The sequence below is a fragment of the Gambusia affinis genome, linkage group LG02 (genome assembly GCF_019740435.1).
Source record: "Gambusia affinis linkage group LG02, SWU_Gaff_1.0, whole genome shotgun sequence".
NCBI classification, from domain to species: Eukaryota; Metazoa; Chordata; class Actinopteri; order Cyprinodontiformes; family Poeciliidae; genus Gambusia; species Gambusia affinis.
This window is the reverse complement of record NC_057869.1, coordinates 12,229,182-12,246,360: the sequence shown is the minus strand read 5'-3', so window position 1 is coordinate 12,246,360 and position 17,179 is coordinate 12,229,182. Positions and strand designations below refer to the sequence as shown.

At 37.2% G+C, this 17,179-nt stretch overlaps 2 protein-coding genes across 3 annotated transcripts; one reads left to right on the top strand and one right to left on the bottom strand.

Annotated features, from left to right (window-relative positions):
- Nucleotides 1–258: 258 nt before the first annotated feature.
- Nucleotides 259–9,080, bottom strand: rhoua (ras homolog family member Ua). Of its 2 annotated transcripts, none has more exons than XM_044136198.1 (4): nt 8,569–9,080; nt 7,768–7,826; nt 5,197–5,385; nt 259–3,919 (listed from the first exon to the last, which is right to left on the bottom strand). In XM_044136198.1, the coding sequence occupies exons 1-4, from the start codon at nt 8,822–8,824 to the stop codon at nt 3,635–3,637; spliced, it is 789 nt and encodes a 262-aa protein (XP_043992133.1). In that variant the 5' UTR covers nt 8,825–9,080; the 3' UTR covers nt 259–3,634. The 2 variants fall into 2 exon arrangements, with proteins under 2 accessions (XP_043992133.1, XP_043992141.1); XM_044136206.1 differs by lacking the exon at nt 259–3,919 and adding an exon at nt 4,295–4,635 and having other exon boundaries at nt 8,569–9,069.
- A 1,693-nt stretch (nt 9,081–10,773) lies between these two features.
- pdcd2 (programmed cell death 2) lies at nt 10,774–16,541 on the top strand. The gene is made up of 8 exons (XM_044136153.1): nt 10,774–11,084; nt 11,926–12,034; nt 12,192–12,248; nt 13,297–13,485; nt 13,569–13,715; nt 14,996–15,096; nt 15,174–15,287; nt 16,308–16,541. The coding sequence occupies exons 1-8, from the start codon at nt 10,905–10,907 to the stop codon at nt 16,485–16,487; spliced, it is 1,077 nt and encodes a 358-aa protein (XP_043992088.1). The 5' UTR covers nt 10,774–10,904; the 3' UTR covers nt 16,488–16,541.
- The last annotated feature ends 638 nt before the right edge of the window (nt 16,542–17,179 follow it).

Sequence of the window (17,179 nt, the reverse complement as noted above, 5' to 3'; positions counted from 1 at the left end):
GTTGATGTAATGTTCCCAGGATCAGAATTAAATAAATTGAAATGTGCAGTTAGTTCCTTTAAATCATTTAAAACATTAAATGATTTATTAATGTGTTTTAAATTTGTATCTTAATCTTAGTTTCTGTGTTAATTTTAATTATGTTTTATTTCTTAATTAATTCTATATTTTTTTTGCCTTTTATTACCTTCTATATCATTGGTGCTACAACTCAAACTCCTCCAGGTTTCAGCTCTCGGTACCAACATACCACACGTCTTTATTACAAATATTCTTTATTTCTCAGAGTATAACAGATCTGTACAAACACATCCTCCTTCAACTGATATTTCCAGGTTAACGACAAGCTTGACATGAACAGATTGCAGCAGCGTATTGTCTGTTTTTATTTTTTAACCAGTGAAAACAGGAGTGGTGGATCACACAGGCCGCGGTCGGCTGGTTTTCTGAAAGAGGCTCTGAGCTGGTGGCCCCTGTAAGATCTGTAAATCAGATTAGATTAAATTTACACGGATCAGATATCTGTTTTTGGTTGAACTCACAGAGTCACAGGACATAGACTGGGACGGACTCAGAATGGGCTTACAGTGGCAGTAGCCCAGGGCTCCACAACTCGGGGGCCCCAAAGATTTTTGTAATGAATTAATGTTTTACATTGTAGCTTATATAAAACTCATAAGCCCATCTGAAATGTGTTGTTTTGGTATTTTTTGACTGATATTAATGTTAATGTATACAAAACTCCAATATTTGAAAATTCTGAACTTATAGTGCATCTATTTGGGACAAACATGGGGCCATCTCACATGGGAGGTTTTAAACCTGTTGATGTTTAGACCTACCCATTCATCACCTGTAATTTCCATGTGTAAGATGCTTGTTTTTTGTGTGTGTTTTTTGGATAGGGTACCAAAACCAGCTCTAGCCCCGGGCCCTTATCCTTCTAAATTCGGCCCTGGACATAGATGAATACAATGACCAGATTCATTTTGTGCCCTAAATCAGACGTATTTATGTGTATTTTTGTGTATTTTTGTGTCACTTTGCTTCACATCCAATGAGACCAAAACACCAGCTGGCTGACGCCGCGTCTCTGAGTCACATATCAAACATCGCCAGCGTACAGCGGAGGCCCGTCACAACAACACCCAGTGAATCAAAGTCACAGATTTATGAAGTTTTAGCTCTCACACAGTTCTACAAACCTCAACAACAGCAACAAAGAATAATCATGCTTTCCTTTCAGCAAAACAGAAAAACCCCAACATTCATCACATCTGTTTTCTGTCTCCACGTTCAGATGGCCATCTGCTCTACGTTACGAAGCCCTTCGTCTGGCATCCTGCTCCAACGCCGCGCTGCAGCAACCACCTGAGAAGAAGTCAAAACGAGGGAAACCCTCTAACCTTTCGTAGCCTCAAAAGTTGGCGTCACAAGTGAATTTGTGCCAGTGTTGTAGCGCGTTGTGTTGCTTTATTATTATCATTTGGGATCAGAGTAGCTTCTGTGGTAATTGAATAAAGCAGAATCTACGGGATCACAGTATTTAAAAGTTTAAAACATGAGCATCTCATCTTAAGGTCATTTTAAAATACAAGTCGGGCGTTTTCTGCTGATTGACACGGAAAGACAAGAGAGAACAACATGATTAACGCCACAGTTCTGCTAAGACGTTTAAACCGGAGTGAATTAAATACAAAACTAACTTCTGTTAAACTTGACACAGGAAATGCCAGCTATCATAAGAGTGTGTGACCTTTAGCCCACTTAGCTCCACAAGACAAATAGCCTATTATGCCTTTTCTCCCTGCAACACACAAAGCATTTGCTATCAGCAGTTAAACATCGACACAGTGAACCCATTGAGTTGCATTAGAAACAGCAGTAATTAAGCCAAAACTGTACGAAAATATACACATTTGGCATTTAAGATTTTCTTTTTTTTTTTTTTTTACTTTTATTTGTAAATATGTTTTACCCAGAACTATTCAAGTGGCAGGTTTAGCTTCACCTGGTTCAAATTCTGTAAAACAAAATCTCATATTAATCACTTTTTGCTGTCCAATTATTAATTTAAAAAATAGTCAATAGATCAGCTACATTTTTATTGATATTAAGTTGATTAAAAAGGGCTGAGCTTTTTACAGGCTTGTATTTTTTTTAGTTGCAGATGCATCCTGTGCTACAAGTAAAATAATGCTATTACTGCATTTCAGGCAATAAAATGTTTACCTTTTTATTTAAAAACAAACTTAAAATGTTTGTTTATTTGCATCTTTTGATCCATTGTTATCCCCTCTATTGAGTTAGAGGAGCTGGACACAAATGCCCACCGCACTTTTTAGATTTTCATCTGTTGAAACAAACTGAAACGATGATTTACGTTTGTTCTTCATATCAATGTATCACTGTGTCTTGGTTTGTCGCAAAAAATAGAAAACATTAAAGTTTGTGGTTTTCATTTGATAAAACATTAGAAAGAGAAAAACACCAAGTTTATAATAATGTCCAGTAATATAACAAAGAAAATTGATTTTTCTTAAGAAACAAAGATAGCAAAATGCATTATGAATTAATTATTGCTAATTTTAGATTTAACCATGGAGGATCTGATTCAGCAAACGCTCATAGTCAAGTCTGAAAGGATAAATCACATATAGCAGTGGAAATGTTTGAAACCACTTTGTTTAAGCTACAAGTCCAACACATGTAGAAGAAATGATCCCGTTTTCACAGCTAACCAACCTGAACCGGCATGGCTCTGTTTTCACTGTCAGTCCTGATGAGATTGAGAGGAAAAGATGATAAATTACCTTCCAATATAGAGACATGAAATAGTTTGTTTGCTGATACAGAAAAAAAAAAGATATGAAGAATGTGGGTTGTTTGGAAATCTCAGTTTTGATCAAAGCGGGAACAGTTTGTGTCTTCTGATAGGACAAAAATGTGCATGAGTTCGTATCAAGATTAGATATGATTTGAGCGCTTGCATAAAAAAATACAGCCTGGATTTGGTACAAATTGTTCTGTTTAAGACCAAACTATAAGCTGATTCATAATCAAAACTGACCGTGTAAAATCAGGATGTGGTTACTCAACGAGTCCTCTCATCAGAGTAACAATGGCTCTGAATTAACGTAAGGACGGACTTGTTTTGACTTCATGTGCGTCTGGTGATCTTGTCTGGGTCATAAAATCCTCCGTGACCAAGTCTGGTCTGAGGGCGACTCTCTTTCTCTCAGCAGCTCTTTCTGATCTTATTTTAAACCAGTCCAGAATTGGGAACAATTGACAGTGTGTTGTTTGTCTTAGATCATCGATTATAATAATTACATCCAACAAAGATTCCAGTTTTCCTCTGGGATGCATAAAAAGGCAGGATTTTTCCTTAGTATTTTTGGACAAGAAATCCAGAGAAAAGCGACCTGGATATGACTGTCACATCTTTTACTGGTCCCAGAACAGAACTGGTGTTTAACCAGTCTGAGTGAATAAACACCAGAGAATCCTCCAGGCGACTCAAAGCTCAGTAGTAAATCTCATCCACAATATTCCACGTTCCAGTCAGGGTTTTATATAGTTCTCTTTAAAACTCCAGCCCAGAATCAGAGCCGGATCCAGTCCCAGGTCTGCTCTACGCCACGCAGCAGTACCGTTTCCACCAGGACTTAGACAGACTCTTCATCTTGTCCGGGGTCTGTCTCGCCTTTTTTCGGTGCTTCTGTTTGCCTCTCGAGCGTTTCCGTGAGCCGTATTTCTGCAGGCTGGCCAGGATGGCCGTGTCGAACACCTCCTTTAGGTTCTTCTGGGTCAGAGAGGAACACTCCATGTAGGCCACCGCTCCGATCTCCATGGCACAGTCCCGGGCATCCGAAGGGTCCACGGGCCGCTCCCGGTACTTCGCCAGGTCGATGAGCACCTGGAAGGAGTCGACAGCGGTTACCTTGGAGAATTATCCCCACTCCACAAACTGTTCCACATTTTGTCACATTAGAACCACAACAGTTTGTGACAAGCCATGAGGAAGGAACAACCTTTTAGTCAAAATGCTAAATGTGGCTAACAACTAACAATGCAAATTCCCCTGGACAATATGACTCACATAATGTAAGCATTTCCTATATTGATAATTATTGAATAGGGTTTTTTTTTGTTTTAAATGTCTGAAATACTGCCAGTTTTACAGGGTTTTTTTGTTGTATTTTTAAGCAGTTATAAGGCGGCGCCAGTTACTCAACAGGCTGTTGCTAGGTACCCAAAGAGTGAGTGAGTTGCTAGGTAACCAGAGAGTGAGTGAGCTAGTTGAGCAGCTAAAGCCTTTCCTCTGCCTACATGCTAAAAAAAACTTTGCCTGAAAACTGCCTCCACTACTTCGTCTGGACTTTCTCCCACTGAAATTGATTTCTCCAGTAGAATTCAACCAATCAGCGAACAGAAGGAGAACTTGTGACCAATGACTTTGATTTTCGGGGCTGAGTTAGAATTGTAGTTTGCCTGTAGTTTAACCGGTGGCAGTGTTTGCTTTGTTTCCAAATGTTGAATTAACAATAATGTTTGCATGGACTTTTCTCTCTTCGCAGTGGAGGTCAGTTGTTTACAGCGCAGGGAATATCCAATAAGCTTCTTAGCGTTGATCTGGCGCATTAAAGACGTCACGGACAAATGTTAGCAATTGGGTAAAATTTAAAACTTCAACAGAGATCACTATGACAACGTCTTAGATAAATAAAAAAAGAGTAACTTTCTGGCAAAAAAAATTCTGACATTTTCTAGGAAAAAACTGGGAAATTTTCAAGATTTTTTATGAAAACAAATTCTGAGATTAATGTCAAAATGTCTGAGTTATTTTCTAGCAAATTTTTACTTTTCAAACTCAGAAAGCTCCAGGTGTTTTTTCTAAATTTCTGAAATTAATCTCAAAACTTCAGTTTGTTTTTTAGCAATTTTTGACTTTTCAATTTTTATTTATTTTTTTGCTATTTACAATGGGCCAAAAAAAAAAAAGTCACTGTAGAAACAACTATTTCTGTACTTAGCAAAGCATTGGACAAGGGGCTAACCAAAAATCTATTTTCCAGGCTTTTGTAACTCTAAAAAGGCTTCCAGTTCTCATCCAGATGTGTTTATATTTCAACTATAGCACCATCAGAAGCAGTATTTTTCTTGTTGTGTTATTGTTTGAGCAAAACTGCGTACCTTGACGTCTTCTCTGAGGTCACACTGTGTCCCCACCAGAACGAGGGGAGCGAAGGGGGCATGTTTACGGATCTCTGGGACCCATTTTTCTGGAACGTTCTGGAAGGAGGCGGGACTGACGACGCTGAAGCACAGCATGAAGACGTCTGCACTGGTGTAGCACAGCGGACGGAGCCTGTCAAACTCATCCTGGAGGACAGAAGGGACGAAACCAAAACCACATCAGGCAAACTTTGGTTCAATGACGGAGATTCAGACAAAAACAATCTGCATGCATTTTCTAGAGCTGCCTTTTTGTGAAATTAAAATCACACATTTCAATGTCCTGCGACAGACTGGCGACCTGTCCAGGGTGAACCCCACCTCTCGCCCGGGACGCAGCTGGAGATCGGCACCAGCAACCCTCCCGACCGCATTAGGGACGAAGGGTGTTCAGAAAATGGATGGATGGGTGGACATTTCAATGTATTTAATTGAAGCTGCATATAATAGAACAGGGGTCAGCAACCTTTTCATTTTCGATTTTCCCCGTTGCAACAAAATAAAATGCTTAGAGGCGCAAAAAGAGACGTAACTGATGTAAATCTGTGCTAAATGAAAAAGCAGGGAATTTTAGACTGATCTCAGACCTTCAATTGGTGTGAAGTATGAGAAATGTAAATATTTAATTTATAGCCACAACATGATATTTTTTATTGAAAGATGATTTAATTTGATTATTTCTCCTGGTCTCTCAAAAACTCTTCCTTCTCGTCCTTGTAATCCTTTCTTCATCTGTGGTCATATTTGTGATGATAATATTGTTTATTCCCTTTATTTCTGTGCATACATCTTGTATTTACATGTTGACAGATTAAACTCTTGTACCATCATTGACTAGGAAGGATTTCTTTTCATTTCTAAAGCTCTTCATTTTCCCCCTGTGAGTTTTAAAGTATCTGTTTCTCTTATCAAACACGTGAAGCTCGGCATACCGGGCATATCTGAGTTTCTTTCAGCCGAGAACAGCGGTTTCAAAACCTCCAACCAGAAGCTGCTTGTCCCACATGATACGGATCTTCTATCTTCTAAAGACAATCATCTGCTGCAGCTGTGGACAAAATGACATCACTTCCTGCCTATGAGGGTTTGTTTTCTTTCCAGGGAAAGACCCATCAAACACAGCTTCCTGGACAAGAACTGACCTCACTTAAGACATTTTATAATCCCACTACACTTTGATTCAGCTCTGTTTGCTCTTTAGCAGTAAAACTAGAGGAAAACTCATCTGCCACTGTGTGAAAACGTCCCAGTGGACGAGACGGGGAAAACCATTCGATAGCACAACCTCACAGTGTCCTATTTCTGCTCCAGACTTTTTTTTTATCCCTTCCCTTGTGGGTCACACACATCCTGTGTTGCTTCATAGCACCAAACCTTAACAACTTTAAAATGGAAAAAAAAAAAACATAAATGGGTGCCATGTAAGCTCTAACAACAGAATAAAGTCCAGCACATTTATAAAATCTAAATTTGTTTTATAATTTTGTCACATTAAAACGCTAAAGTTTAACTTGTTTTATTGAGATTTGATTAGATTCTTTAGTAGTGAAAGGAAAATCAAACATCCTTATTGACATGTTTGAAAAACCTGAAAAAGTGACTTTAAAAGTCACAGTAACAAATTCTGCTGGACGATACATTTTTCCACAATGTATCGCGATAAATGATAAAATTGGTGTTTTGAGAACATTCTCAAGTAATATAATGATAATGGTAAAATAATGCAAGTTTGCCCTTTAAAATATCAATAAACTTTTGTAAAGAACACTTAATGACGGAGCGAGAAGATGTTTATGTATCCAAAATAGATAAACACAATCATCAAAAACAATAAATAAAAGAAAAACCACACACAATCAAAACAATAAACAAAACAAAATCTCTGTAGACAAACTTCCTGTTCAAAAAAATATCAATTATTGGGCTCAGTTTAATTTATTATGCGAATAATTGATTTATAGCGGCCGGTTAAATGTGAAATGTCTTTGTATTCAGCCCCCTTTACTCTAAAACCCAAAAATAAAATCCAATGCAAACAACTAACAACCCTAATTAATAAACAATCCACCTTTCAGTAATTTAGTCTCAGTCAGAGAAAAGCACAAAAAAAGAGACACAGCAGACACTGATACTGTGTGGAAGGCGCTACCACAAAACATGGTGGTGGCAGCATCATGCTGAGGGGTTGCTTTTCTGCCTCTGGTCAGAGTTGAAGGTAAGATGGATGGGATTAAACACGGCCGGCGCAATTCTGCAAGAAAACCTGTTAGAAGCTGCAAAAGACTTAAGGCTTTTATGAGGGTTTTATGTGATAGAACGGCCTAGTCAAAGTCCAAACCTAAATCCAAGTGAAAACCTATTCTCACGTACAGATGCCACACTTTTAAGATTTTCATCTGAAAACTTCGTCTACGTCCATTTTAGAGCGATGAATTAGAAATGTTAGAGTTTGTGGTTATAATGAGACGAACGTGAAGAGGCTGAGGGGCGTGAATACTTCTGTAAGGCGGTGTGTGTGTTTTCACTCACCTGTCCTGCTGTGTCACACAGCTGCAGTTTCACCGGCTGTCCGTCCACTGACACCACCGCTGAGCAAACACAGAAATCATTCAAATGAAGCCAAAAAAAGAAACATTTTATTAAAGAAATGAACTTTAAATCCAAATATCATAAGATAAAAAAATAATATGCAGTAATTATTAATATAGAGTTATGATATGTGTTTAAATTCACATTTATGCTTACAGAGACACTGACATGTTTGGAGTATTTGTTAAATAATTACAGCTAAAACTAAAATAAAAGCAGATTCGATTAGATCAGATTATTCTTCATAAAGTTTTTCCTCGATCCACTAGTTACATTTACTTTAGTACTTTTGGTACTAAAGTACTTTTTACTTTTACTTGAGTAAGGTATATCTACTCTTGAGTAAACTTTCTGAATTTTCTACGCACTGAATGAAGAACAGAGATATTTTAACCAAACATTCACCAGACAGACACACACCTACAGATTTTGTTAAACTTTCACAAGTTTTATATTAAAAGAATTAGATTTTTTTTCTTTTGTATTTTGTTATTTTATTTAGATTTATAATTTTGTTCTTTAAAATACCAACATTTCCACATAAGTTTGTATTTTTGGTCTGTCTGATGTAATTTGTAATTATTAAATGATTAATCGGTTAGCTTTTTTTCACCAAATACCTTTTCACTCTTACTTGAGTAATTTCTTGGATGGCTGTTTTTTACTTTAGTTTGAGTAAAAATATGTTGTCGTATCGCTACTCTTACATTTTTCGGGCTTTCTGCCCAGCTCTTCCTTTACCTGAGAAGTTGTCAAACGCCGTCGGGACGTACTCGGTGGGGTAGCCGTTGGTGGTGTAGCTGACCACCAGGCTGGTTTTCCCCACCGCTCCGTCCCCCACCAGCACACACTTCACCCGCCTCTCCGGAGCGGCCGCCCGCCGCGTCCTCCCCCCGGAGCCCTCGTCTCTGCTCCGGACCCTGCGCGGCGGGACGGGCGGCGCTTGGGCCACCGGCGCCGGCTTGTAGCCCTCCTGGCAGGGAGAGGAGGGCGACATGGCGGGGATCAGTCCACCTCGGTCGGGTCAGTTTTCACTCGGTCCATTCTTTTCCTCCACGGGGTCTAGTGACAATAAGCTGTCCGCTTGCTCTGGGCTTCCATGGTTCGAAACAGAAAACCAGCCTGAACTTTTCTCTCTGGGGACTCTGGACCACAAACCACAAAATCCCGATTTAAAAGAGGAGATTTAACTATCATTCAGTTGCAGTGAGTGTCCGTCCGGCAAACAGACCCGTCCCAAATCAAACTCCCCCTCCGTGACATCACTATGTTGAGCTCTGTGTGTGTGCGTGTGTGTGTGTGTGGGGGGGTGGGCGTGTGTGGGTGTGTGCGTGTGTGTGTGTGTGTGTGTGTGTGTGTGTGTGTGTGTGTGTGTGTGTGCTCCTATTTGCTCTGGTTGTGAATAAGCCTGTTGCAAAAAGCAGTATATTTACATTAATCGCACGAAAAATCAAAATGATTTTGATCATTCTGATCATTTCTCGATCATTTCCATTTTGATGATTACGGTAATATATTTAGAATGTATGACGTCATAATCCGTTTCATATATGGTTTTGGTTGTTTGTGGTTTTTATTGTTTTTGGTCGTTTTATTTATTTATTTTGAATATTTAAAATATCTTCCAGAGTTAAGTGTTCTTTTCTAAATGGAAGTTTATTGATATTCAAAAAGGTCTCGAAAAAACAATATTATCATTTATCGCAATAACTTCTGGAAAATGTATCTTTCTGCTAGTAGTTCCCTTACTCATTAATCCAAATGCATCTCTAAAAAATTTTATTAATTTATTTAAATATGAATCATCCAGTCACTATTTATGAAATATATTATTATTGAGCGTCTACTACAAAATCCATCTCATTATTTGACTAATTATTTCTATCTCATCACTAGAAATGAACAATAATTACTGATCAAATTAAGCCCAGCTGAATTTGATTTTTATACAACAGACTCATAATTTTAATAATACCTTCTTAAAATATATATTTTTTTCAATGTAAAATAAAGTGGTAACAAGCATTTGTAATAAACAACTAAAGATTCGTGATACAACATGGGTTTTTCTTTTTTTGCCTTGCTGAGATCTAACTTTTCCTGTTTAATTGCGTGGATTTTAACCCCATTTTCTTGCTGTATGAAAATAATTCTTACTCAAAATTTAAGTTAGTAGGTTTATATGTGTGATTAGGTTGTAAACAGTTGAAGTAGTTTGTTTTGATTAAAATTTCTTTAAATTTTTTCTTATTCATTTACTATGTTTTTTTTGCTAAAGATGCTTTAATTTTACACAAAGATTCATGCAGTTATGTTGTATAACTGTGATGTTTCTTATTTTTGTTTTTCACCTGTCATAAACATTAGAAAGTTTGAGAACAGTGGGTTCCTGGAACTAAATAGAGACATTTTGTATAATTACCCAACATTTTTGTTTGGACTTTGGCCGCTTTGGCTCATAATTATCTGAAGTTTTTTTTTGTGTTTTTTATAAATATATTTCCAACCAAACAGCTTTCTTAATTTTCAAAAAACTATGTGTTTTTGTGTGTTTTATCTAATATTTATTTATTTGTTTGTTTGTTTCATCCAACACTTCACTTTCCCCTCAAAATTTCACTTAAAATGGCTTTCACTCGTGTTTACTTGCTGGATTTTTATACAAAACTTACAAACTATAAACACTTTAAATTACAAAATCCAGCAACATTAAGATCAAACTTAAGTTAACTGTGATGAAATTTTGTTTACAATTCAGTCAGGTTTTCGTTTCACAAATACTTCCGGTAGTTTACAAATTTAGGTAATTAATACTTCTGTGATAAAATGAGTATTTTTTTATGTATGGATTCATTTTGATGGTTAAAATCTTCACTAATTAAAGAGAAGAACGGCGCCATCTAGTGGACGATGCTAATTTAAACGTTCACCGCGGAACTAAACCGCTGCTAATGTTTCCTCACGGAGAACTTTCGCAGTTGTATCAGCATGTGTTGTGAGAATTTCTGAAGAGGAATCTTTGCCTTCTCGTTGTCAGTGGGTTGTTTTGATTAAGTTAGTTTTTAGAACTGGAAAGCATGTCATCTCCCGAGGTGGTTCTGGGTTTCCTTGAAGAAGCAGAACCGTGGCGGCTTCAGTCTCCGCAGTTCCCCAGCAAGGTCGGAGGGAAGCCGGCGTGGCTCAGCCAGACGGGCCTGCCCCTTCAGTCCGATCTGGAGTGTGAGAAATGCGGGCTGCCCATGGTCTTCCTGCTGCAGGTCGGTACCTGGAGGTGTAAAACCTTCCAAGACTCGTTAATTATTGTCATTTTTTAGAGAAAGACGTTGTTAGTTTTTATTTATTTTTTGTTGTTGTCGTTCTCTTAATTAATTGGTTGTTTATTTTGTAGATCAGTACCTATGTTTGTCAGTCTGTAATGTTTGTATTGTATGCACTAATTGGTGAATTACTAATACTAATAACAATAAAACAGAGAATAATTTAGACATAAATAAACATTGTGATTATTCTAAACAGAGAGAAAATGGTCACAATAAACTCTTATTTTATTGTTTTGACACACTGTGACAGATTTCAAGTGTTTCTTTCTGTTCATTTTGGTAATTAACACACAACATGTCATTGCTAAAGAAGCCGATCACAACATGTTGTAGTTAAGTGGAAGGAAAAAGTGCAGGATTGAGAGATTACTAAGTTTCCGGAAGATTCACAGTGTACAGATGTATCCAAGACAAGGGCTAAGACTGTCACATTTCATAGAAATCCACTTCCAATCCAGAAACAATTTAAGAAGCTAACTACAAACACCTTAATAAAATAAAAAAATAAAAAACTATTTTGGCTTAATTGAATAAAGTTGTTTTTTTTTTCATTTAAAACTACTTTGCATTTCATTTGGAATCAAGTTCTCGGAATTTGAATAAATAATGGAGAGTCATAATCCAAGTTGCGTATAGTCCAGTCAAAAGTTTCCACAGTTTAATTAAAAAGAAAAAGGGCAAAACGTGTCCTGACAACTTTAGAGAGCTTCATGATTCCTGAGACGAACATGTCATTTTCTCTTCAACGTTGAATTGTACCATGTGGTCGTTTCTGCAGGTGTACGCACCCATTTCGGGTCAGGACAGAAGTTTCCACAGAACGCTTTTCCTGTTCTGCTGTAAAACTCCTGAGTGTTACTCCCACAACGACAGCCGCTGCTTGAAAGGTGTCTGCTGCTATTACAACGTTTCTATTTTATCATTTCTCACTTTATCCGCGTTCAACAAGTCGGCGCTTCTTACTGAATTTCTCTTCATGTCACTGTTGGTTTATTCGGTGCCATTCCAAGCTTTTTTTTGTGAATGATTTCTCCTTCACATCAGTTTTCAGAAGTCAGCTACCCAGGAAGAATGAGTTCTACCCCTACGACCCTCCTCCAGGTTTGTTTGAAAGATTCTTTGAGTTTTTATGGTGTATTTAGGAAACCACATTGAAAAATTAGGACCTTTTTTGCATGTTTTGGAATGAAAATGAGCCGTTTTAATTGCCTTTCGAATGCTGAGTCATTCTACGGACATTTCGCCGTTACCTAGCAACCCCAGCCGGCTCTAGCCCGTTACCTAGCAACTCAAAGGGAGCTCCAGTAAGTCTTGTCAGCTGGTTTTACCGCTGTAAGCGCTGTTACAATTTGCTGCTGGAAAAGAGAAAAGTTTCGTTGTTGACTTACTCCAAAGGGGGTTGTATCATTGCGCATTTTGTGTGCCGCCATTTTCACGACGAGTGTAAATGTTGATTTGGGGGAGCGGCCAACAGCAGCAACTTATTTGGATTTAAAGTGACAGCTCATTCTGAAAGGAGCTCAAAATAGGCAGAACTTAGCAGACAAAACTCATCTAAGAGTGATTTTGTGATTTAAAAAAATGAAATTAACGTGTTTTTTTTGTTTTTTGTTTTTTACAGCCCATTCAAATTCAGAAATACTTTATTTAATTTCCCCAAAGGAAAATTGAACGTTGTTGTAACTTATATTAATTTAAAATTCTTCAAAACATTCTCACAGATGGTGATGGCTGTGGGCAAAAAGATCTCCTGTAACAGTCTGTATTACAGTGTATTTGAAGAAGCCTCTGACTAAAGACACTCTGTTTTTCTAAAAGTCTCATGAAACGGATGCTGAGTTAGCTATTATTCAAATTCAGTTAAATTCAAGAAATACTTTATTAATCCCAAAGGGAAATTACATGTTTCTGTAACTCATTAATTCAGATTCCTCAGAGTTATTGAAGATGGTGATGGCTTTTGGCAGGAAAGATATCTTATAGTGTTTTGTATTACAGTGAATTTTACGGTTCAAGGAATCGTAAAAGATCACCTTTGAGTAAGGGTCAAAAGTTCAGGCGCTAACATTTTTTCAGTACCTTAGATAATAAAATAATCCCACCCAAATAAATTTTCATCATCTGTAATATTTGTCTTCATTGTGTCCAGATGATGAACCACAGACCGTCTCTAAAGAGGACAACAACATTTTATCCCGCTCAGGAGTCAAGCTGTGCTGGGTGTGTGGTTGCCCTGGAAACAAGGCCTGCTCCCGCTGCCACACTGTAACCTACTGTGGTAAACACCACCAGACTGTCCACTGGAAACACTCCCACAAGAAGGAGTGCCTCAGCGCAGGTACAGGTCCACCCAGAAGGCCAGAACCGACCCCCCAGCCTGGAGGATTGACCCGCTCTGCTACTGTGTCTCTCTGAGTGTAGCTCTGCCCTCGGCTTCTGCCTCCCCCTTCCTGTTCCCCGAGTCTGAGCTCGTGACTGAGCCTGAAGAGGGAGGGGAGGAAGGAGGTGACGCACAGAGAGGAGGAGGAGAAGAACAGAAAAGTACTGAAGGTCCTTCCTTATCTGACAGTAAGTTTTCAACCGTGTTTGACACAATTAACCGGGTTAATAGTGATTAATCAATTATTGAAATGATCAACTAATTTAGTAATTGCTTAATCACTAACTGGAGTATAAAGGCTCAAAAAAGGCTGTTTGCTGAAGAACATCATATGCAGAGAAGTAATTAAGACAAAATTGTACAAAAAATACATACACTTTGCATTTTAAATAAAAAAAATTTTTAAGTTTTCTATAAAAACAGTTCTGTAAAAACTTAAGAGCCCACTGCACTGAACCCATTGAAAACCTCCTGGTTATTTCACCAAATATTAATTTCTGAGTTAAAACATTAGTATTGTTGTTTCTAAATGAATATTAACTTGTTTTCTTTGCGTTATTTGAGGTCTGAAAGCTCTGCATCTCTTTCATTATGTAGACCATTTCTCATTTTCTGATGATAAAAACTAAATATTTGGCTGGAATTTCAGAGACACGTTGTCAGTAGTTCATAGAATAAAAGAACAATGTTCATTTCACTCAAACATAAACCTAAAGAGTAAAATCAGAGAAACTGATCATTTTAAGTGGACTCTTAATATTTTCCACAGCTGTATGTTCAACCCAGATCTTCTCACATGGCAGTTTTAACTTCACCTAATTCAAATTATTTGTACAAATGTTAATAATCAGACCAGCCCCACAAAAATCTCTTATTAAGCACCTTTTGCTATCCAATCATTAATTGGTAATTAAAAAAAAAAATCACCAGATTAGCTTTACATTGTATTCATGTTAAGTCAGGCATGGAGAGCTTTTCACATGTTGATAAGTATTTATTTTATCTGTAAATCCATCCTTTGCTACAAATGAGCAAGCATTCACTAAATGTTATTGTACTTTAGGCAAAAAAAAAAGTGTATTTATTCAAAAGACCATTTACTGAAAGAACAATGCAAGTAAAGCACTACCGTAATTAAGCCAAAAATATATAAATGTTGCATTCAAATGTAATAAAAACACAAAAAAATCTTAATCTGTAATTATGTTCCACACTGATCTCCTCTACTGGCATAATGTTTAGCTTCACCTGGCTCAGATTTTGTCCCATTATTCACCTTTTGTTTTCCGGTTATTAATCTGTAATGCAAAAAATAGTCAATTAATTAACAAATGATCAAGAGTACATTAAATGTTATAGCATTTTTGGCAATGAAAGAATTACATTGTTTATTTACAAATGGATCATTGGATTAAGTGGTTAAACAAAAAATCTGCAGTAGAATAATTTCCTGCTGCTGTCCTGTTAGCTCTGGCAGAATCAGATCTGGAGGAGATGGCGTTGCACGAGACTGAAGACAACAAAGTGTTCCAGCGGTTCAAGAGGAAAATCGCCTCAGAGCCGCACCAGGTGCTAAATCAGCCAGGAGACTCTTTTCCTCTGTTTCCCTCTATGTACGCCCGACGCTGACAGTCTCTCACATGCAGGTGATTCGTTACAGTCGAGGAGGCCGACCCCTGTGGGTCTCATCCAGTCACGTCCCTGCAGAGGAGGAGATCCCACCATGCACCTGCGGCGCCAACAGGACCTTTGAGTTTCAGGTGGGTCCTGGTGTTGAAACCCCTTATGAGAGCTCTACATGCACTTTCTATGTAGTTTAGGACTGCAGATAATGATTATTTTAGTTATCAGTTAATCTATTAATTGTTTTTGACAATTAATTAAATTTTTTAAAAACTGGCACATTCCGCAGATTTTTCATTTTGTCTTTTTCGTACAATATTAGAAATAAATCAAAGATGCAATTAAACAATTCCCTTTTAAATAAGAAAACAAACATTTGTGCAATAACATAGCATTTCTTTAGTGAACGCTTGATTATTTGTTGCAAAGAATGTATATGCAGTTAAAAAAATTATTTCTGACATGAAATTCTCAGCCCTTTCTGTTTTTGTCACATTGCTGATCTGTTGACTATTTTTTGGATTAACGGACTAAAAATTCGAAAGCAAATAGTGATTAATAGTTTTTTTTTTGACAGCTAAACTACGCCACTTGACAAATTTTGAATGAACAGACAAATATATATATATTTCTATCTAAAAAAGGAATATATATTTTTGGACAACTTTGCCTTAATTACTGCTCTGAGTTTTGTGAATCTCTGCACTCAAGTAAACATTAATAGATTGCTAAATTAGTTTACAATAATCAATTAATCACGAATAATCTAGCTAATCCTTTCCGCCATAGTGAAGATTATAGCCGACAAAAATAACTAGGACTGAAATTGAGAAAATATTTTTTTATTAACTGAAATAAATAAAAGCGGTAATAAATAGGGAAAAACTATAACTAACCTGAACTATATAATACGTTTATAAAACTCGCTGAATCATACTGAAATTATAGATATAATACCTTTTATTTCGTCCACGGCACTTTTTTCTGCCGTTACAGCTGCTAACGCTGCGGTAAGGTTATTTTCCGAGCAGTCTCTAAACGCACCACGAACGTACCCAGACAAACGTTAGCGATTGGGTAAAGTTTTAAACTTCAAACAGAGTCCAGTCCTCCAGCAAAGCTAGCTGGCTCGTTTCTCAGTATGTTTGTTTGTCCAGGTGATGCCTCAGCTGCTAAACAGCCTCTGCGTGGACTCAACGGGAGCCAGCATCGACTGGGGAACCGTTACGGTCTACACCTGCTCGGCTAGCTGTAACCATGGAGACCAGTACCGCTCGGAGTTCGTCTGGAAACAGGACTTCAGCGCAGATCAACTGACTCAGCATAGAAACACGTAGTACAAATATGTTGGTTATAGTTGCAGAAAACAGAAGATAAAGTGCTCAAATTAACTCAACAGTTTCAAGTCCTTTGAGATTATTATTATTTCAATTTAAAAATAAAATAAGCTCGTATTTAATGGAGCCATACAGCAAATAATTATGAAATTTTATTGAAAACTTTACTTCAAATGGATATGTTGTGATAATTTAGGTATCCAGGTAGGACTGGCTGATAAATCTATTTTATCAAAATTATTTTTCTGTAACTTAGAAAATTTTATATTTTTTCCCCCCTAATATACTCTTTCTGTTTCAATATTTCAGAATAACAGCTGCCATCTTGTTTGACAAATGTGCTTCACAGCTATTAATTTCAAAATTAAATTCTGGTCAACTCAAAGAATGATTGAAGTAAGAGCGGTTTTTTTAAAGATTTTTACTATATTTTTTTTAAAGTAAAGGAAGCAGTAAAGACTAAAACTAGAAATATAACTTGTTGTAAAATCTGATGTTCTTCAGGATTTTCTGCCTTCACTTTTGGGTAATGGCTCTGACCGATTCGTAGCAATTTTCTAACTCCTAAATGTACAAAACAAAACTTTTCTCTCTCATTTTGAATTTATTTAGATCTTATTTGAAATATTTTAGCCTTTTTCATGCTAATCAGGCTCAGATGTGGTTAGTGAAATCCCTCCACAAACTTTAAC

Bases quoted from the DNA above. Each gene is read 5' to 3' on its own strand.
- rhoua (XM_044136198.1), bottom strand. From the start codon at position 8,824: ATGTCGCCCTCCTCTCCCTGCCAGGAGGGCTACAAGCCGGCGCCGGTG. The intron at 7,827-8,568 runs GTAAAGGAAGAG...GTGTTTGCTCAG, and splicing joins GGCGTTTGACAACTTCTCAG to CGGTGGTGTCAGTGGACGGA. The intron at 5,386-7,767 runs GTGAGTGAAAAC...TCTGTCCTCCAG, and splicing joins TGTGTGACACAGCAGGACAG to GATGAGTTTGACAGGCTCCG.
- pdcd2 (XM_044136153.1), top strand. From the start codon at position 10,905: ATGTCATCTCCCGAGGTGGTTCTGGGTTTCCTTGAAGAAGCAGAACCG. The intron at 12,035-12,191 runs GTGTCTGCTGCT...CCTTCACATCAG, and splicing joins CGACAGCCGCTGCTTGAAAG to TTTTCAGAAGTCAGCTACCC. The intron at 15,097-15,173 runs GTGCTAAATCAG...TCTCACATGCAG, and splicing joins TCGCCTCAGAGCCGCACCAG to GTGATTCGTTACAGTCGAGG.